This window comes from Pantherophis guttatus, chromosome 1, assembly GCF_059756535.1.
Source record: "Pantherophis guttatus breed Tessera chromosome 1, ASM5975653v1, whole genome shotgun sequence".
In the NCBI taxonomy this organism is placed as follows: domain Eukaryota; kingdom Metazoa; phylum Chordata; class Lepidosauria; order Squamata; family Colubridae; genus Pantherophis; species Pantherophis guttatus.
In genome coordinates this window covers 69516187-69539227 of record NC_142063.1, presented here as the reverse complement: position 1 = coordinate 69539227, position 23041 = coordinate 69516187, and the positions used below count along the sequence as shown (strand labels likewise).

Here is a 23041-nt window from a genome sequence, read left to right as displayed (position 1 = left end):
AGCTATTTCATAGGGAAGACAGATTAAAATAACTGGAGCCTTTCATATACCTCACAATGTGTCTCACTTCTTGAGGAAAGCAACAAGTCACTTGATGACTTATTTATCTCAGTAGAAGCAACACTTGCCTCAAGAAAGAAGAATATTTGTACTGACTCCATTGTAGAGCAATTAAACTTCCTTTGTGGCTGGGAGGCGGGAAGGTTGAAATAGTGTTAGACAGGAAACTGATAATCGAGACTTCTGCTTTTCTGTTTGGCAATATGCTACTTGTGACAAAAGCGAACATGAAATTATTAGCGTAACATAAATGCAAGTGAAGATAGTTTTTCAGACCAGTGCCAAAATGTTGAAAAGATTTCCCTGTTGTTCTGTAACAACTCCAAATGTCAAAATGTGTATATTTAAGCAACTATTAAAGTTGGAAAAATATAGATGGAAGCTGAAGTTCTCCTTTTGGAGAAGTCAGAAAAAGAGGATTTTTCAGTTACTCAAGGAATAGCCTTTTAGAAATTATTTTCTGAGTTCTACAAATCACACAATCAGTATGCAGTATCAGTAAGATAATATAATGCCCAATGTTTAGGTCATGATCATAGAAGATGTTAAACCATACTGTTTGGTTAATACAAACATTAATACGGTAATGAAACATAGGCAGAGCTCAGAGAACAACACAACACACCAATCATAAGCTACATGTACCTCTCTGGTGCTTTAATACAAACACACATGTACTTTTATCTTACCTCCTCCACCAGCTTGTGCGGCACTGCAGTTAAAAAAAGTTGTGGCTTAACCAAAGCTAATAAGCATGTTGTCCAAATCTGAAGTGACTGCTTTTTGTCATGAACTATATATGAAAGCTATATCTAACTGTAAAAAGGTAAAGATAAAGGTTTCCCTGTCAAGAAACTCTAGGACACGGTGCTCATATCCATTTCTTGGCTAAGGGAGCTAGCTTTGTCCAAAGACAATTTCTGTGGTCATGTGGCCAGCATTGCTATGCGCCAAAGGTGCACAGAATACTGTTACCTTCCCACCAAAGTGGTACCTTTAAATCTATTTGCATTTGCATGCTTTTGAACTGCTGGGTAGACCTCTAACTATACTTGAATATCCTTATTATCTAAGTTTTCAAACTAATACGGGCTAAAAGCTTGGACAGGAAAGGAACAGAATAGACCAGAGACAGGAGCTATGCTATGCTATGCTATGCTATGCTATGCTATGCTATGCTATGATATGCTATGCTATGCTATGCTATGCTATGCTATGCTATGCTATGCTATGCTATGCTATGCTATGCTAATAATTTATTTAAATTTATCATCCATCTACTCTGGTAAAAACCAGGATTGCCTACAAAAAGTTATAAAACATACAACTACATAGACAGATCTGACTGAGACAAACATCATCATAATAAAAAATTCCAACAGGGTCCCCACACTAAGATAGATAGATAGATAGATAGATAGATAGATAGATAGATAGATAGGCAGGCAGGCAGGCAGGCAGGCAGGCAGGCAGGCAGGCAGACAGACAGACAGACGAGAGGGAGAGAGGGGGAGGGAGGGAGGGAGGAGGGAGGGAGGGAGGGAGAGAGAGAATAAGAACTCTGGGTCCTGCTGTTTATTTTTTTTTATGTATTCTTAAATGAATACCCTACCTTTATCTATTGCATAAAGATGTAAGATGACTTCTTGAATGCTAAATCTCAGTATAAAAGGCAGGAATGATAATGATATATTTAAATATGTTAAATATAGCATATGTGTCTTAAAAACCTATTTAAAATCTGTTAAATAGACACCTTCTGTCTATTTAACACATTACCCAATACTGCAGAATCTTCACAAAGGCTGATGAAAGTTATGCAACTGCAATGGAATGGGTTAAGAAAGGCGGAACTACATGAATTGAAAGCAATTTTCCAGGTTTACACAAACCTCTTTTTCATCCCCATGAAAAGATATCAAGAAATCTTTTGCATGTCAACTATGTACACTACTGCTCTTTCATTATGCTTATAATTACATATTTCACAATACCACAGACTGTTAAATTAATTAAACATTACAGTATGGGAGGGTATGATGTGCGTGAGAGATTAAATATGACATTTTGTAGTTATGGGAAAGCAATCAACCTAAATAAATTGAAATCATCCGGAATATATCTCAAACAATAACACAGTAGATTTAAGATTTAGAACATGTGGGATTGACTACAAAACGGTGATCCAAAGCTGTAGATCTGGCTGCCAATTTTTGGACACCCACTAGAGCAGTGGTCACCAACTGGTGGTGCGTGGACCACTGGTGGTCCACAAGAAAATTTTGGTGGTCCGCAGAAAACTTATTTGCATTTTTTATATTGCGCTAAATATTATTTATCTTTTTAAAAAAATCATATTACTGGTCCGCAGGATTTAAAATTATCAATTAAGTGGTCCCTGAGGTCCGAAAGATTGGTGACCCCTTCACTAGAGTGCAATAAAGACATAACTAGTAGGTACAAAGGAAGAGTCATCATATTTTATCTTATGATAACTCAGGTGATCATATCTGAGCTGCAAAATGCAGCAATGTGGGAAGTTATGGTCATGTTAAATCTCTGCTCCACAAGCTGCGTTAGTTACCAGTTTGTTTCCAGGTCCAATTCGAGATGCTGGTGAGGACTTAGAAAAACCTGTATGGCATGGAGCCAAGTTATTTGAGTGACCACCTCACCCAGGGGCTTCGACCCATCCCATCAGATCCAGCAGAAGAAACTTCTTTCATCCACTAGAGAATGCCATCTGATGGACCCAAGAGGAGGGCCTTTTCACCTACTATGGAACATCATCCTGCTCCCCCTCCCAGAGGTCAGGCTGGCCCTGATTTTTCTGGTCTTCTAGAATGGCACAAAGACCTCGTTTCCGGTCTGGCTTGGAGATCAGAAATTGATGTGGAGCTGCGCTGTTTGTGAATGACTGTGGTCTCCTGGTGATTCTATAGTGTGCTTTTAATTGTTTTTAATGTTTGTATTGTTTATATTGTTATTTTTTCTTAATTGCAAAGGGGTGATTAAAATGCTGATTTTGGGAAGTTCAAACAGACTAAGGGCCCAGATAGGTTTGAAATAAGATTTTAAAATGGAATTTCTGGGTATACAAGCTTAGAAATAAAAGAATAATTGGATAATCTCTGTAACCGAACCTTTAACAACCATAATTATGACAAGTCAAAATGAATATTAATATTCAGAATTGTCTTCTTTCTCTTTATTGCAAGCAAGAAAATGATTACAAGAAACTGTGTAATCAAAGTACTTAGTTTCCTAAAACAACTTCCTTGATGGAATATTTTTCTAGAACTCATGGTAATTAAAAGTAAATGGCAGGAAGAAAACAATCCTAATTAGTAAGTCATTCAAGAAAAGTTGTATCCCACTGGATTTCCTACAAATTAACTTTATTAAATTTCAGCCAACTGATTGTGGAATGATAGCTAGTTTTAAATAACAAAATGGAATAAATGTATTGGGAACTGCTGTCCTTTTTTTTTTCAAAATGTGATCCATACTTTCATAGTGCTGCATGAATATGCTGCATTGAATCAAAACAGCTAAGAGATGATGATGATGATGATGATGATGATGATGATGATGATGATGATGATACTAACAACAACAACAACTTGGTTGATACCTAGGACGCTGGCAGCAACCCGTAACAACCATTAGCACCAGTCAATGGTATTTGTAACACATTTTTAAATGTTCAGTTGACTAGTTTCATGTTTAATGAATAAAAAATAATATTATATTAATTATATAATTAATTAATTAATATTAATATAATATATTAATTATATATTAATAATAATAATGCCCAATTACTTGTCTGCCAACAATGTTCAAACTTTTTACAAGAATATTGGCAAATTCAGTATTCAATCATCTGATGGAAAATAGTTTGTATCCAGTAGAACAAAAAGGAAATTATAAAAAATCAAGAGGAACAAAAAATCAGCTGCTCATTGACAAAATGGTACTAAAACATGCAAAACGAAGAAAAATGAATTTAAATATAGCATGGATTGATTACAAGAAGGCATTTGACTCTTTACCCCAAAGCTGGATTAACACCTATCTGGAAAATTTTGGAATCAGCAAAAATATCTATACATTTTTGAAAGCAAATATGCGAAAATGGAAAATAGTTCTAACAGCAAATGGGGAGAACATTGTTGAAGTCAACATCAAACAAAGAATCTTCCAAGGGGACTCACTTTCACCACTACTGTTCAACATCACATTAATTCCACTGACAATAATCCTACGAAACACAAAACTGGGATACCAAATCTCAAGCCAACATGGCAAAGTAAACCATCTACTATACATGGATGACTTAAAAATTTATGCAAAAAGCCCCACTGAACTTAAATCAATACTCAACACAGTTCAACTGTTCAGCAGTGACATCAAAATGAACTTTGGACTTGAAAAATGTGCTATATTATCCATGTAGTGAGGAAAAATTAAAAAAATAGAAGGAATAGAACTGGGAAATGGAAGCATGGTGAAAGCATTAGCAAAGGATGACAGTTACAAATACCTAGGCATATTGGAAGCAGATAACATCTTGAATGGAAAAGTCAACGAGTCAACACAAAAGGAATATATCAGGAGGGTCCGCAAAATATTAAAATCAAAGCTGAATGCTGGAAACATAATTAAAACCATTAATATACGGGCAGTTCCAGTGATACGTTACTCAGCTGGAATCATCAACTGGACTTTGGCTGAACTGGAAAACATGGACTGGGAAATGCGCAAACTTTTCAATATGTACCATGCTTTACATCCACGAAGTGACATCGACAGGTTGTACCTGCCAAGCAAAATAGGAGGCAGAGGGCTATTACAAATCCATCAAACTGTAGAAGAAAAATGAAATTTGAATGATTATGTGAACCAAAGAAAAATTGCTGCAGGCTGTGAAAATGGAGAACATTATAAAAACAACAGAAACAAAGGCAGAATATAAGGAAAAACAGCTGGATGACAGATTAAATGGATGGAAAACCAAAGCTTTGCATGGACAGCACTTGAAAAACATTGAAGGAAAATGTGATGACAACTTTACATGGACATGGCTTAAGATGGGAACCATCAAGAAAGAAACGGAAGGTTTAATACTCGCTGCTCATGAACAAGCACTACAAACTAATGCCATGAAAGCGAAGATAAAAATATCCACTGACAATCCAAACTGCCGACTTTGCAATGACAAAGTTGAAACTGTTTCACACTTAATATGTGAGTGCAGCAAAATCACACAAACTGATTACAAAGCTAGACATGATCGAGTTGCTAAATTAGTCCACTGGTCATTATGTAAAAAATACGACATACCTGTATCCAAAAAATCATAGGAGCACAAAGTGGAAAAAGTTACTGAATATGAGACAGTGAAGATCTTGTGGGACTTTCAAATACAGACAGATCATGATTTGGAACATAACACGCCAGATATCACAGTTGTCGAGGGCCGAATCATACAGTTTATTGATATCGCTGTACCAGGAGATGCCAGAATCGAAGAAAAAGAACTGGAAAAAATCATGAAATATTGCAATCTGACCATCGAAACTACATGGCTATGGATGAAACATGTAACAGTGATACCCATTGTCATCGGGGCACTTGGTACATTTTTAAATGATCAGTTGATTGAGTTTCATGTTTAATGAATCAAAGTTAATAATAATAATAATAATTCAATAAATAAAAATAATAAAAATAGGTTTTAGTACTAGAAGCATCATTTGTTTACACCAGAATGCAGCATTTTCATTCACAGATCAGTATTCATTTCTGTCTATTGCAATTAATACTATACAGACTGATAACATGATAGTGTCCCATGTAGCATTAATCTCTTACAAGCTCCATAACTGCCTGTAATAATTTTCTTGCTGCTAATAAAACTGCCAGAAAGGTTTACAGGTATCCATAAAATTAACTAAAATAAATCAAAATCAATTATTCAAAATCAATTCAATTCAAAATAATATTATAAGCAACTTATAAATGTAAATTAATGCTGTCAAAAATATAAACCATTTTGAATTTAATAACAGAGCATTAAGTTAATAAATATTTCCATGCCACCTCTGTTTAACCAGTTTCTAAGGTTCAGTTTGAAGAAAAATCATGTAAAACTTGATTCAAATAAGTTTTTGAGTGGTCCTACTAAAGTTATTTTCTTTATTTGATTGATTTTCTAATGGACCAATGTGTCTAGAAATAAATAAATACAGCATTGGACTTAACAGTTGAATTTATGCCTTTTCCATTGTAAAGTCTTGAAATACTATGATGTTATCAGACCAGAAATAAGATTCTTGAAAGCAACAGTAACAACAATTGTGTTCTAAATACACTGGTGACTATGTCAAGTTCAGTTGACATAGTTCAGTTCAGTTCACAGTCACTCATGCCCTTGTCACCTCACGGTTAGATTATTGCAATGCGCTCTACATGGGGCTACCCTTGAAAAGTGTTTGGAGACTGCAGCTGGTCCAGAATGCAGACGCGTGAGCTGTTGTGGGTGCACCTAGATACACCAACATTACACCAATTCTCCGTGAGCTGCACTGGCTCCCTATTGGTCTCCGAGCACAATTCAAGGTGTTGGTTATTACCTTTAAAGCCCTACATGGCTCAGGGCCAGGTTATCTTTGAGACTGCCTTCTACCACATAGCTCCCAGCGACCGGTAAGATCCCACAGAGTTGGTCTCCTGAGGGGCCCATGAGCTAAACAATTGCCGGCTGGCGGGCCCGCGGGGGAGGGCCTTCTCTGTGGCTGCCCCAGCTCTCTGGAACCAGTTACCTCCTGAGTCCAGACCATCCCCACCCTACTGCCCTTCCAAAAAGTTGTGAAGACCTGGCTTTTCCGGCAGGGCTGGGGCCGTTGATCTCGCTTTGCAATCTGGCGAGATCTGGCCATGAATGGTGTGAATGCGTTCTAAGGTTTTTAATGTTTTTTAATCTTTTAAATGTTTTTAGAATGGTTTTTTTTAAATGTATTGTGAGCTGCCCTGAGTCTCCAGAGAGGGGCGGCATATAAATTTTAATAATAATAATAATAATAATAATAATAATAATAATAATAATAATAATAACAACAACAACAACAACAACAACAACAACAAAGTTACTGACCTTTAAAGACTGTTTTCATGCTTCATAGTAAACCTTGGATTTACACGTTGGGCTGAGCACAACAATTCACATTATATCTTCATTATGAACATTACAATAACCAGTTACATATCTCCTAAGTAAGCTATTTTTCAAAATCATTCACCCACAACATAGTCTCAACAGTTCAGTGTGTCTTCAGACCAAAATGTTTGAGGCCCTTATTTAATAGCAATAGCACTTACTTATATACTGCTTTATAGTGCTTTACAGCCCTGTCTAAGCGGTTTACAGAGTCAGCACATTGCCCCCAATGGCTCCTCATTTTACCGACCTCAGAAGGATGGAAGGTTGAGTCAACCTTGAGCCTGATGAGATTGGAACTATCAAATTGCAGCCAGACAGCAGGCAACAGAAGTTGCCTGCAGTACTTCATTGCACTCTAACCACTGCGCCACTGCAGCTCAGTGCAATGTTTAATCCAATCAATCCATGGGGTGAGTAGACAGACCTACTTTATGGAACTGACTCTGACTAGGAAGAGTTGTGAAGGTGTTTTCTGCTTGCGATGCCATGAACGTGATGGAAAACTCATCTCCAAAGCATCAACAACTGGAAAAGATCTTGTTGTTTTCGAAAGCTGGTGGGTTACAGTGAGTGACCGATCTTTTGTACTTGAGCAAGAGCTATAATATTCTAAGGTCCTCTACTGATTGTCGATCAAAGTTCAAGCACGTGAATGAACCAGTGGTAGTTACCAAATACAGAAGTGGCTTTACTACTAATAAGGAAACAAAATTCTAACTACAAAGGGAAACATGGATATCCTTCTCAACCCTGTGACTAAGAGCATATCTAAGTCTTAAATTGTTATTATAATTCACTGACACTGCTTTTACCATGGAAGAGGAAAGGAATAAGGAGGCCCAGCAGCAGATATTCTTGAATCATGCTGCCTTTCAACTCCGTAATAAATTAGTCACTACCAGGCAAAGACTGGTGCAATCATAAAAAATTCCATTCTTAGGATACATGAGGGATACAACCAAGGACATTTCAGAATAAGAAATACCTACAATACTATATTTAGAGACGGATGCATAGACGTGATTCAACAATTAATTCAATTCTCTCTGGTTTAAGTCCAACCTGCACTCCTATTACTCCAGTTTAACTAGAATGAATTAGGAAATTTACAAATGAAGCTAAAACAGTGGTGAAATTCAATTTTTTTTACTACCAGTTCTGTGGGCATCGCTTGGTGGGCGTGGTGTGGCTTGGTGGGCATGGTGTGGCTTGGTGGGCGTGGCAGGGGAAGGATACTGCAAAATCTCCATTCCTACCCCACTCCAGGGGAAGGATACTGCAAAATCTCCATTCCCACCCCATTCTGGGGCCAGCCAGAGGTGGTATTTGCTGGTTCTCCAAACTACTCAAAATTTCCGCTACCGGTTGTGAACTACTCAAAATTTCCGCTACCAGTTCTCCAGAACCTATCAGAACCTACTGGATTTCACCCCTGAGCTAAGCCATAATATTTCGATTCACCAGATGGTATCGATTCAGTTATTGTGGTTTATAAGTCATTGTTTATAGAGTAGTATTATCCAGAGAAATGTAGCTCAACAAACTATGAATATGTAATTTATGATGCCATTAATAAGATGGTGAACAATCTTAGGTGAAAGTACTCTTCATCAAAAGATTTTTGGGATGGGATAATTGATGTTACTCTGGTACAGTTCTTTTTTTGAACTGGAGGTACATTGCTTTTGCAGTGATGGCAATTAACACAGTAAACAAGTCAGAGAAGACATTTTATGTTTTGTGTCTTCTGCCCAGTCCTTCCTCAAAGACCAGATCTTCTCCAGCAGCAGTGGATATCCCTACTTCCCTTCTGGGATCTTGGATGAAATCACCACCTCATGAAGCCAGTCAGGTCCCTCCTTCACATTCTTGAGTCTTGGGTGGAGCTCATGCCCTCTGGATCTTCACTTCTGGACCTTTCTTCTCCCTTCCCATCCAGGAACTGACAGATGTTCTACACACTTAACTTTTCTCTTCAGTCAATCTCTTCACTCTGTGCACATACAAGTAGTCCTTGTCTTACTACAACAATTGAGGCCAAGCTTTCTATTGTTAAGTTTATTAAATGAGCTTTGCCCCATTTTACGACTTTTCTTGCCACAGTTGTTAAGTGACTCACTGCAGTTGATAAATTAGTAACATGGTTCTTAAGGTGAATCTGGTTTCTCTATTGATTTTGCATATCTGAAGGTCGCAAAAGATGATCACATGACCCTAGGACATAACAACGGGCATAAATATGAACCAGTTGCCATCTGAATTTTGATCACATGATCATGGGGATGCTGCCAAGGTCATAACTGTGAAAAATGGTCATAAGTCATATTTTTCAATGCCGTTGTAACTTTGAACAATCACTAAACGAACTGCTGTAAGTTGAGGAGTACCTGTATTTTTCATCTCCTTCTCTCCTCTCTCTCTCTCTCTCTCCCTCCCTTCCTCCAATTTTTAGGTTAGATTGGCAGCTTGTCTTTTAGCAATTGAGGAGGTGAGTGTCCTTCCAGAGCTCTACACCCCAAAATCTAGATTCTAGGCTGGGCTAATAGATACTGAGCTGCTGCCTCAGTACCTAATACAACTCATCAGACTCCCAAAAGCACAGCCTCCTTTCAAAGACAGATGTGATCTTCTTTTCTCCTTTTCCTTATTCCAATGACCACCTCATGCCAAGTCACTCAGAATCATACACCACATCAATGGTGGGTTCCTCCTGATTTGGCACGGTTCGGCCGAGCCAGTAGCAGTGACGATACTGAACCGGTTCTGCCCCCCTGCCCCCCTGCTGCCCCCCCCCACATTATTCTTACCTTTTATTTGGCCCCACCCCCAATCTATTGCTGCCTCCTGAGTCCCAGCTGATCGGCTAGAAAGAAAAAAACTGTTTAAACTCTTGCCGGGGGGCTTCAAAAGGCCGCTCTACAGCTGATCAATGGTAAAAGGCAGTTTGGTGGTAGACCGATGCCTCCAAAAACAAATGAGTAGACCAGTGCCTGCAAAAATAAATGTGTAGATCAGTGCCTCCAAAAACAAATGAGTAGACCGGTGCCTGCAAAAACAAATGGGTAGACCGGTACAGCTCTGCAAGCAGTTAAAAGCCTGGTAGACCAGTACCTCTGCTAAATCCTAAAGAATTGTCACATGACCATCAAGCCATGCCCACAAAATAAGCCACGCCCACAGAACTGGTAGTAAAAAAATTTAGAACCTACCCCTGCACCGCATATAAATATCACCATATCATGGTCCTGATATAATAGAGAAGGCTGAAATTGTAACCATTGGTTGTTAAGCTCCATTAAGCTTTTTATGATATTGGGAAGCTAATGAAATGCTTTATTAATCCTAATTCTGAAGTTATGTGGCCCTGAAAGCATAATGACCTTTTACTGTGGAATATGCATTGCTATGGTTTAGGGTTCTATGAAAATCAACTTTTTTCTCTTTGACTCTTTATCAAGCAATCAGGGGCTCTTAAAATATGACAGGATATGACAGTTTCATAGAACTCACCATTTATTCTCTTTCAGATCTAAGTGATGGTGGGTGCAGCTATACTAACCATTTTTAATCTCAGATGGCATTAATGTAATTAATTGCATCAAATATTAAGACTTGGAAGCACCATTGGAATGTACACAGAATACACACAGGATGTTTCAGGAGACCAGGACTGCATTCCGATATGTAATTCTCAGTGACATCAGAAGGACTAAGTCTGACTAACCGAGATTGGCAGTAGGACTGATAGCAGGGTTACCAACCTGGAGGTGTTACAGAAAGAATTGTAATCAAAGAGCAACAGGTACTTTGAATGACTGATCTGAGAGGCAGCACCACTTTCTATGCTGAAGCGAAACAGATTTGGTGGCTTCATTGCCAACATTCGGGCAGATAGTAATCAAGGAAAGAGACGCCATTCAGTAAGGAATACTCTGTTTTGGAGATTTGTGCTATGCCTGGCAGGTTCTTAACATCTGAATAGCTTTGATCTGATTTTAATTAGATAAAGGCTAATTTTAAAAAAAATTAGTTGCTAGACATTGGGGTTTTTTTACCCCTATTTTTTGCTAGGAGTTTTGAGAGAGGCAATTCCATTCTTGCTACATACCTACGGATTCTTTCTGCAGCTGAAATTGCAAGAGGTGGGGCTCTGACTCAATGTTTGTAACACCTACTTTTACCATTTCAAAGCTTGTAAATATCTTTTAGGAGCCATTATTATCTTAGATGTGTTCTTCATAGAGCCTCACTTGGACATAATGGTTTCTAGAATGGAATCACTCACTACTTTCCTGAAGGTAAGAACTATACAACTGGAAAAAGAGTCACTGGACAGGTTGTTCATATTGGCGTACATGCACTTATTTTTATCTTATCTAGAAAAAAAAAAAGGAGAAACAAGTTAGTTGAAAACAAGACTTGTAAAAAGCTGTCATGCATGGCTTTGATCTCATCGTCATCATACAGAGTAAATTTTGTTTGAATCCAGATATGAAAATTGCTGCTGAGAGATATGTATATGTAGGAGATGAAAGACCCTGATGAGAAAGTATGTCTGAATGTTCTTCTTTTCTACTGAGATTTTTTTTTAGAAAGAAAAATCCTCCTGTAGGGTATGCTGATGCGATTTGTGTTGGTTAAGCTGTTTGGTTAGCTATTTCTACTGTTTAAGGAATATTTGTAAATGTATACAGAATGTGAATTAGAAGAAATGCCTGTAATTATTAAAATGTACTACAACAAAAGTATCTCTTGTCCCTCTGGCAGTCTTGTATTTTATACACTTATTTTATTTGGCAGGTTCCAAACAGAAAAACAAAATTTTGGGAAATACCAGAGAGTCAACATGCTGTTCAAGCACATGTAGGATGTAAGGTAATGAATCTAAAACAGAAAATTAAAAATGAATGGTTTAACTGGGCAAGAGTTTTTATTATGAGCATAGGATAAATAAACATTTAGTTAATAAACTAAATGTTAATGTTTATTAACTCTTTAATAAAGAGTTAATGTCTTTCTTGAGCAAGAAAATTGCAAGAACAATTTTTTAGACAAATTGCCTAAGAATTTACTATATCTGCTTTTTTTTATTACTACCTTCCCAGTCAACTAAATATTAGTTTGCAAAGGGGTATTACTGTCTTTGCTAGAATCCATGTTTCTCTGTGCCTCACATCACAGCTAGCTGTGGTTTTACTTGGAAATCATGCCCACTAAATTGCAGAAAACTGCCAATTAACAATGTCAGCAAAAAATATAATTTTGTTGCTGACAGTATGAAATTAGGTGATTTGTGCTCCTCACTAGCATAAGGACTAGTTACAGTATTTTAGGAAATGAATTATTGAATTCTTCCTCATGTACTAATACCAAACTTAATTCTTGACAGTAAATTTCAGCTAACCAAGCACTTAGCCTTTTAATCAGGAAATGGTTCCATGGAAGACTTTCAATCATAACTCCAATTACTTTCTTTCCTGCAGACAGGAACGAAGCCACAGATATAGCAAGCTTCCTATGGCAAGAGACAAAATTCAAAATATACTGCTCAAAAAAATAAAGGGAACACAAGCAGAAGACATCCGAGATCTGAATGAATGAAATAGCCTTATTAAATACTTTGTTCTTTACATACAATAGTTTATACACTGCTCAAACAACTAAAGGGAACACAAAACTACTGTATGTTCCCTTTATTTTTTTGAGCAGTATATATAGAAAGATTAATGATTCAGGATGGAATTCTAGACTTTGTCCTCTTGCCTGTCCAAAGCAACAGTTACTTGTCTATTCTCTTCATGATATTGGAAGCCATATGCTGACTTAACAGTCCTTTCTAACCTAAGAACCGGGAGAGAAATCCAGCAGGTTCTGACAGGTTCTGGAAAACCGGTAGTGGAAATTTTGAGCAGTTCGGAGAACCGGCAAATACCACCTCTGGCTGGGGTGGAAATGGGGATTTTGCAGTATCCTTCCCCTGGAGTGGGGTGAAAATGGAGATTTTGCATTATCCTTCCCCTGCCACGCCCACCAAATCATGCCCACCAAACCGTGCCACACCCACCAAGCCACACCCACAGAACCATTAGTAAAAAAAATTTGAATTTTACCACCGCTAAGAACCACTGGTTTGTGTTCTCAATGCTTTACACACACACCAACTCCTGCTGCAACACTAGTGACTGGGAGAGATTTTGCCCTCTTTTCTTTCTGTAGATCTTGGGATGCCAATATTGGATTATTCTAGGCATCAAAGGAGAAGTTGAAGTTGACTGAAGTTTAAACTCATAAATAAAACAACTTTCCCCCACAAGCATTTCCCACTTTTATTAATTTCAATATGACTTGAGGTTGTGAGAGATTGCCATTTCTATGGAAGTTAGGCATACATAAATATTAAAATTTCATGAATGCAATAAAAAATCTGTTGGTCAGATTGAAGAATTCTAATAGACCATTTAAGGAAGATATGTTTTTATAGGTGGATCGCACTTGTTTGTCGCAGTCCTTCAAATATTGGAATACTGACATTTATTTATTATTTAATTAATTTAATTTAATTTGTATACCGCCCTTCTCCCAAAGGGACTCAGGGCGGTGAACAGCCAAAATTAAAATACATACAATACAAAAGTTAAAATAATTAAAAGAGATTAAATCAATCGGCCACCCAATTTAAAACCGCAAGTCTATAAAATTTAAAAATCCCATTAAAAACCATTTGATAGCAGTATTCCAACATTTGAGGGGCTGCCACAAACAAGAGGGATCAACTTATTTTCCAAAGCACCAAAAGACATGGCAAGAAACAATGGATGGAAACTTATCAAGGAGAGAAGCAACCTGGAATTAAGGAAAAACTTCCTAACAGTGAGAACTATTAACCAGTGGAATGACTTGCCTTTTGAAGTTGTGAGTGCTTCATCACTAGAAGTTTTTAAGAGACTGGATAGCCACTTGTCTCAAATGGTATAGGGTCTCCTGCTTGAGCAGGAGGTTGGACTAGAAGACCTCCAAGGTCCCTTCCAGCTCTATTCTGATTGATTGATTGATTGATTGATATTTTTACTTAACTGCAACCAACAACCTTTGTCCAAAGTGGATCCTAGTTCTGCAATGGTTAGGAATTGTGATTCAACACCTTTTCCTTCCACTTCCTGGACCTTTCAAATGCAACAGTGTAAGGAATCGGTTCTATATTTTTGACAACCATTCCTCCATTATGAGAACATCAGAGTCTTCCTTTTTGTGTGTGTGCCATCGAGGGGTGAAATCTAAAAATTTTCCCTACCGGTTCTGTGGATGGGGCTTAATTGATGGGCATGGCTTGGTGGTCAGGTGACCGGGTGGGTGTGGCCAATAATAAAAAATAATAAAAATAATAAACAAAGTACACAAAACAATAAGAGTTACCAAAAACCAACTTTCACACTTTACACACACATAACACAACACAACTGACTAACACACAATGTAAAAGCAGCTGCACTTCACCCAAAATGCTCCCTGAAACAAGCAGGAACCTCACAGAGGCACAAAAAGCTCAAAAACCAACTTTTACACTTTACACACACACACAACACAACACAACACAACACAACACAACTGACTCACACATAATGTAAAAGTAGCTGCACTTCACCCAAAATGGCCCCTGCAACAAGCAGGAACCTCACAGCCACAAAAAGCTCAAAAACCAATTTTCACACTTTTTCCACACAAAATGCCACATACAGCTTTGTGAGATTTTGTGAGTTTGTGTAGTTAGAGTGAAACACTACAGAAACACACCAAATCTCAGAAAGCTGCACAAATATTTTATTATTTTATTTTATTTATATTTTTAGATAAAAGCAGCTAAATTTAAAACTTCCTTAATTTAAAGTTAAGGAAAAAAAATAAAACTCCTAAAAAAAACCAATTAACTATTTTTTTAAAGCTTCCCCACAAAAAAATAAAAAACCAGTTACTTACCAAATTGAAGGCAGAAAGCAGGCAGATTGAGTTGCTCACTGATTGCATTGATTTCAGGCAGGCAGATTGAGTTGCTAGCTGATGCAATGGATTGCAGCAGCTGAAGCAAGGCAGGAAATGTGAGAGAGCATGAAAGAAGCAGCAAGTGGGCAAGTGGGGACCGAGCGATTGGGTGGGCATGGGGAGGGGGTGCAGGGATTTTTGCTACTGGTTCTCCAAACTACCCGCCGCCATCGCTAATGGATTGGCCGATCTGGTCTGAACCGGGAGCATTTCACCCCTGGTGCAATCTATGTCTCTTTTCTAATTGATTGTTCGCTAACCACAGCAAAGAAAATTCTGGTTTCAGTTGAATGTTGATCTTTAAAATTCTTTGTATCATCAGATGTATTTTAACACAGAAATTTCTGGTTCTTCTATAAATCTAAGCATGATAAAATGACTCTTCATGTTGCCCACATTTTCAATATACATTTGAAGTATTGAGCTAAATAACAACAAAAACTGTTGCCTAAGGTTTTGTTGGCTGAGAGCAGGAAAGTTGAAGACAACTGGGTAATTATGGCTGTACAAGATGAGCCTAAGGAACAAATGCATATACAGCCAGAATTGAGAAGACAATAACAGAAGCAAACACTGCTGAAGCTGAAGAAACCATGGACCACCTAGCTAGCAGCTGCAGGAAGATTGCACAAACTGACTACAAACAAAGGCATGGCAAAGTGCATTGGAATATCTGCAAGAAATATGATTTGCCTGCAGGCAAGAACTTGTCAAAATAGACAAAGGAATAGAAAATAAAGCTAAAATGTTTTGGAACTTTAGTATTCAGACAGACAAGGGCCTGCCACGTTACACCACAGATTTAACAATTGTTGATAAGAAAAACAAAAAAGTCTGGATAGTGGGACATTGCAGTACTTCGATACAGTGGAATAGAAGAGAAAGAACTGGAGAAAATCACAAAAGACAAAGAACTGCAAATTAAAGTAGAACAAGTGTAGGCAAAGAAAGTGAAAATAGTGACAATAGAATAGGTGGTTTAGGTATAATCCCAAAACAACTGAAGCACTTGTTGAACACCATTGACACTGACAAAATCAATCAATCAATTGCAAAAGATAGCTTTATTTGGAAGAGCTGACACCCTTAACACATCAAATAACAATATCTGCCCGTTGGAAGGATTCAAAATGCCAAATCTAGTCTAAACCTCTGGCTGACCATGCAACCAATAACAATATATTTAATGTTTATGCTAGCTTACTTCCAGAAAACTGGTATTCAATTGTTAAAATCATTTAAAAACAAAGAATAATATAAAAAATACAAAGCTAATAAAAGATAACAAAAACAAAGATGACAAAGAGCATTCAGGGGGAGAGCATTCTCCCCCTGAATGCTCTTCTGTAGGGGCCCCCACTGAGCATTCTCTGTGGGGGCCCCTACCCTCTGGAATGAGCTGCCCCCGGAGATTCATAGGATTACCGGCCTGTGTACCTTTCGCCGTGCCCTAAAAACATTACTATTCCAACAAGCAGGGCTGGCTTAAATAATAATAATATTTTTACTATTTTAATGGATTGTTTCATTAGAATTTTCGGCCATTTTTTTTTTTAATTGATTTATATGCCGCCCTTCTCCGGAGACTCAGGGTGGCTTACAATGCGTTAAGCAATAGCCTTCATACTTTTGTATATTTATACAAAGTCATCTTATTGCCCCCACAAACTGGGTCCTCATTTAACCTACCTTAGAAAGGATGGAAGGCTGAGTCAACCTTGAGCCTGGTAAGATTCGAACCTGCAGAAATTGCAGGCAGCTGTGTTAATAACAGGGTGCATTAAACCACTGCACTACCACTGTACTAACAATTGATTTAATTGTTTTAACTTGTTTTTAATTTTTCTACTGTCATGGTTTTATTTCTGGCTGTACACCGTCCTGAGTCCTTTGGGAGAAGGGCAGTATAGAAATTTAATAAAAAGAAAAAGAAAAAGAAAAGAAAACAAAGCTGGTGGGGAACAGGAAGAAAGGGACATCAGTTATCCTCACCAAAGGCCTGGGTGAAGAGCCACAATCTCAGGGTCCTTTGAAATGCTAGTAGGATGGGGGCCATTTGAATCTTGGAAGGAACCTCTTTTCCAAGGGTTAGGTCTTTGCATAATGTGTCATTTGAGCCTGGTATTTGTCCACCCAATAAAAACTCTGGGTTGATTTGTTGTATGATACATTTTTTTATCTTGGTTATCCAGTTAGATGATTGTATTAAATAAGAGAGAAGCTGCATTTTGGAAGCAACTAAGTGCTAATTAACTTCTATAAACACAAGGCATTTTTTATTCTTCATTTCCTACATTCCTCTTTCATTCAATTTCCTCACCACCACCACCAATTTGTTATGCCTAATCACAATAATATCACATTGTTCCTAAACTCTACTGAGTTGAAGGTTATTCATGCATCCTTGAGTCAGCAGAGAATATTGATCTGAAACGTGATGTCCTTGATGCCAGTCCCTATCCTGGTCATGTTTCAAGTCATTACCAATCACTTTCTTTTGAGGTAGCCATTTTAAACAGCTTTTAAACAGCTTTCACATACTTGGACCTTTTCAGAAAAAGATGGAAAACGACCCAGTTCTTCACATCTAAAAGTCACGTAAGGCTGTGTCGTGCATGGGCTGAAGACAAGGTAACATCATGGGGACACAGCAGATAAAGATGTTGCCATGACATGTTTGTGCAAGTTTATTTATTTATTTATTTATTTATTGAATTTCTATACCGCCCTACTCCCGAAGGACTCAGGGCGGTGCACAGCCATGAAATAAAACACATAGATATACAAAATTTAAAATCGAATAAAATGAATTAAATAAATTTGGCTGAATTAATACCCAATTTAAAATACCCATATTTTAAAATCCATTAAAAATTTAGAATTGACACTTAAAAGGGAGAAGATTTAGGCGAGGCCAGCTTGATGAAATAAAAGCGTCTTCAACTCGCGGCGGAAGGTGCGCAGATCCGGAATCCTCCGTATCTCTGGGGGGAGCTCATTCCAGATCGTCGGTGCCCCCACAGAGAAGGCTCTCCCCCTAGGGGCCGACAGCCGACATTGTTTGGCCGACGGCACCTGGAGGAGCCCCTCTCTGTGGGAGCGTACTAGTCGGTGGGAGTCTGTTGATGGTAGTAGGCGGTCCCGTAAGTAACCAGGTCCCAAGCCATGGAGCGCTTTAAAGGTGGTAACCAGAACCTTGAAGCGCACCCGGAAGACCACCGGGAGCCAGTGCAGCTCGCGCAGGAGAGGTGTTACATGGGAGCTCCATGTTGCTCCCATAACCACCCGCGCGGCCGCACTCTGCTCCAGTTGGAGCCTCCGGGTGCACCTCAAGGGGAGCCCCATGTAGAGAGCATTACAATAGTCCAGACGAGAGGTGACGAGGGCATGAGTGACTGTGCATAACGAGTCCCGATCTAGAAAGGGACGCAACTGGCGAATCAGGCGAACCTGATGAAAAATCCTCCCGGTCACGGCCGTCAAGTGCTCTTCTAAAGACAGCCGTGAGTCCAGGAGGACGCCCAAGTTACGAGCCCTTTCCGTGGGGGCCAATGATTCGCCCCCAATAGCCAGCGATGGCGCCAGCTGACTATATCGGGACGTCGGAAACCACAGCCACTCGGTCTTGGATGGGTTGAGCCTGAGCCCGTTTCTCCCCATCCAGATCCGCACGGCCTCCAGGCACTGGGACATCACTTCAAGGGCATCGTTGGGGTGGTCCGGGGTGGAGATGTACAACTGGGTGTCATCAGCGTACAGATGGTACTTCACCCCGAAACCACGGATGATCTCGCCCAGCGGCTTTACATAAATGTTGAACAGAAGGGGCGAGAGAACCGAACCGAGTGGGGAAAGCCCTAAAATGTATCTATCTGGAGTTTTCAAAAGCGTAAATACTTTGTGATAGGGGGTTTCCAAATGAAAATAGTTACTTTTTCCAAACCAAAGTCCAGATAACTTCACCAGCATTTCTAATTATAACTCAGATTTCACATTTATCAGTTGAAGAATCCATCCTTGTATTTTTTTTATTTCTTCCTTCCTTCCTTCCTTTTTTGCAGAGTATGGAGTCACCATGTTATATCTTAACTGTAAGAATTATTCGAATGAGGAATCTCCATCCAGAAGATTGGTGTGAGTATTTTCATTCCTGATCATGGTTTCATGATATACTGAAAGTATGGTATACTGTATGTCTGAACAATAATATTACCTCCCAAAATGTCAATAGAACAGAACAGAACAGAACAGAATAGACCAGAACAGAACAGAACAGAACAGAACAGAACAGAATTCTTTATTGGCCAAATGTGATTGGACACATAAGGAATTTGTTTTTGGTGTATATGCTCTCAGTGTACATAAGGAGAATAAAATACATTAATCAAGAATAAAAAGATACAACACTTAGTGATAGTCAAGGTTACTAATAAGCTATCAAATTGTACTAGGAAACAAATAAAAATAATATAAATCGAAAGATGCAAGCAACATGGCTATAGTGGAAAGAGATATATACTAGTAAGGAAGAGAAGAATAATAGTAATACAGTCTTAGTAAATTATTTGACAGTGTTGTGGGAATTAGTTGTTAAGCAGAGTGATGGCATTCGGGAAAAAACTGTCCTTGTATCTAGTTGTTCTGGTGTGCAGTGCCCTATAGCGTCGTTTTCCACACCCCTCCAGGATGTGAGGGGTCTGTAGATATTTTCACAGCCCTCTTTTTGACTCGTGCAGTATACGGATTCTCAATGGAAGGCAGGTTGGTAGTAATTGTTTTTTCTGCAGTTCTAATTATCCGTTGAAATCTGTGTCTGTCTTGTTTGGCTGCAGAGTTACAATAATTCCTCTGTAGAACTGGATCAGCAGCTCTTTGGGCAGTTTGAGCTTTCTGAGTTGACGCAGAAAGAACATTCTTTGTTGTGTTTTTTTGATGATGTTTTTGATATTGAGATATGATAGAACCTAGAAACTTGAAGATTCTACTGTTGATACTGTGTTGTCTAATACTATAAGAGGTTTTCTTCTAGTATAGGAGGTTTTCTTTTAAAATCCACCACCATTTCTACGGTTTTGACTGCATTTAGTTCAAGATTGTTCTGGTGGCATCACAAGGCTAGTTGTTCAACCTCCCATCTCTATGCAGATTCATCCTTGTCTTGAATGAGACCAATCACTGTTGTATCATCTGCAAACTTCAGTATTTTAACAGAGGGATCTTTTGAGATGCAGTCATTGATGTATAGAGAGAAGAGTAGTGGAGAGAGCACACAGCTCGGGTGGGGAGGGGCTGTGCTAATTGTGCAGGTATCTGATGTGATTTTGCCTAGCTTCACCTGCTGCTTCCTGTCTGTTAGGAAGCTTATGATCCATTTACAGGTGTGGTCAGGTACAGCTAGCTGATTTAGTTTAGTTAGAAGAATATCTAGAATGATGGTATTGAATGCTGAGCTGAAGTCTACAAAGAGGACCTTTGCATAGGTCTTTGGAGAGTCAAGATGTTGTAGGATGTAGTGCAGAGTCATATTAACAGCATCATCTGTCGATCAATTTGCTCAGGAAGCAAATTGCAAGGGGTCTAACAACGGATCTGTGATTGTTCTCAGGTGGCCGAGCGCTAGCCTTTCAAATGTCTTCATAACTACAGATGTTAGAGCAACCGGTCTGAAGTCATTCAGTTCCTTGATGGAGGGTTTCTTCGGCACTGGGATGATGGTAGACCATTTGAAGCAAGAAGGAACATAGCACATCTCTAGTGATTTATTAAAGATGCGGGTGAAGATGGGGGCCAGTTGGTCAGCTAAATTTAGCTATCTTGCTAAATATACAAGAAGCCTTTTAAAAGCATGTATCAAACATATACAAAACATATAAAGAACTCCAAGGTTCATCCAAATGTTACAATTTTATAATTGCAGCAGCTTATCAGATCACTTGTAATTGATACACAGTAAGATCTGAGTACATTGGCAGCAGTTTGCCAGGTTTGTTGATAAGAATCTTTGCTGCCATATCCAAAGATGCCAGGGAAAACTCTTGTCTGCAAATTTGCGCTTCAACTCACGCATGCTACTCTCACAGATACAATTAGATGTGTTTCAGTGATTATTCTTTGATCAAGCCATTGTCAAGATTCATTGTTATCTTCAAATAAATGAATTTCCAAATGCCCGATCTTTGAGGAAATTTTTCTCTTTATTGAGCATAACAAACTGACCCTGACTCAATGTGCAGTTAGCACTGAACTTTAGCCCTCCCAAAACCTCCCTTTCCGGTTCCCAATTCTCTGCGTCTCATTGGCCATCTTCCAAGCCACTCTTCTCATCCCATCTCCATCAGTTCACAGTCCCCCCTCCCATCCCATTTCTGTGGAGACAGTTCTTCAGGGGAATTAAGTAGGTGAAAGTTCAAGCCTCTCCTCCCCTTCCTTATGGCAGCTTGGAAGCTGACATCCATGGGGTCAGCCCAGCTCCAGGTGGTTATTTTTGGCTGTGGTCAGTGCACCCTCTTCCTCTCCAGTCCCTGAGCACTCTCTTCTAGGGGCATTTTGTTTTGTGGAGTAGAAAATATTGATTATTTCAAATTGGACCCCCAAATTGGCATATTGTACCCACCAGATCTCCAAGTGTCTTGGATCAGCAAGATCAAGTTAACCAGTGGAACAGCTTGCCTCCAGAAGCTGTGGGTGCTTCAACTGGAGGTTTTTAAGAAGAGACTAGACAGTCATTGTTTGAAATAGGGTCTCCTACTTGAGCAGGGGGTTGGACTGGAAGGTTCCTTCCAACTCTATTCTGATTGACTAATTTTGAACATAGAAGACTATAGGAATGAGAAACTGAGGCTTATTGAAATAATGCTACAAGTGTAAAGGCCTAGCTTCTTTTCATATGAAAAGAACATTGGAGAGATTGTTATTAAAATAAATTGAAATACATGATGTTGGATAGTAATAACACCTTTGGCTGTATGCTGGAACAGGAATGACAGAATAATTTTGCTGCATCACACCTGAAAAGAGATCGCCAGTGGGAACAGTAAACTTTTATGTCCGTATAGTTTTCTGCTGGCTCAGGGACTCAGGTGGATAGCATCTAATTTAGCCCTGAGAAGAAACTCTGAGATTGACTTAGCTTAAACCAAGAATAAGGAATTTCCCTATGCGCCAGCCTATTTGCTAGTCAGCATTCCTACTAGATAGTATCTCAACCAACCTGGCAGTTCATGGCCAATAAACACTACACATACATACATACACACACACACACACACACACACACAGAGAGAGAGAGAGAGAGAGAGAGAGAGAGAGAGAGAGAGAGAGAGAGAGAGAGAGTTTAGATAAATCGTGTAGGAATTTGAACATGGGGAAAACTGTATGTTTCTACCTTTCACTGACCCATTTCAACCCCCGCATGCCTAGATTAAAGTATAGAGATAAAGCAGAAGAGATACTGCCTTATTTTCAGCTCAGTCTTACTTCCTCTTCTACAGAAACCAAAAGGATAAACAACTTAAATCAAACTCACCAGTGAGTACACACTATAGCTATGGCACTTTAACCTTACCTGAAATTCAACTGTGGTTTGAGCATGCATGTAATAAGCTTATCCACACTATGAATTTCCAAATATTATCAGCATTGTTCCAAAGAGTTTCAGTCACCTGAGTTATGGGGGAAGCTTCTTTCACTCAGCCAATATTTCCCAACTGTTATTTCAAG

General features: G+C 38.8%; 1 protein-coding gene across 1 annotated transcript in view; it reads left to right on the top strand.

The window, feature by feature from the left end:
• The first annotated feature begins 11505 nt into the window (after positions 1-11505).
• Positions 11506-23041, top strand: part of LOC117665641 (cytosolic phospholipase A2 epsilon-like) — a 59029-nt gene continuing 47493 nt past the window's right edge. The window contains exons 1-3 of the mRNA XM_034417782.2: positions 11506-11583; positions 12086-12160; positions 19384-19456. Coding sequence (XP_034273673.1) covers positions 11545-11583; positions 12086-12160; positions 19384-19456 — 187 coding nt within the window. The 5' untranslated portion in view covers positions 11506-11544. The remainder of the gene's footprint in view (positions 11584-12085; positions 12161-19383; positions 19457-23041) is intronic.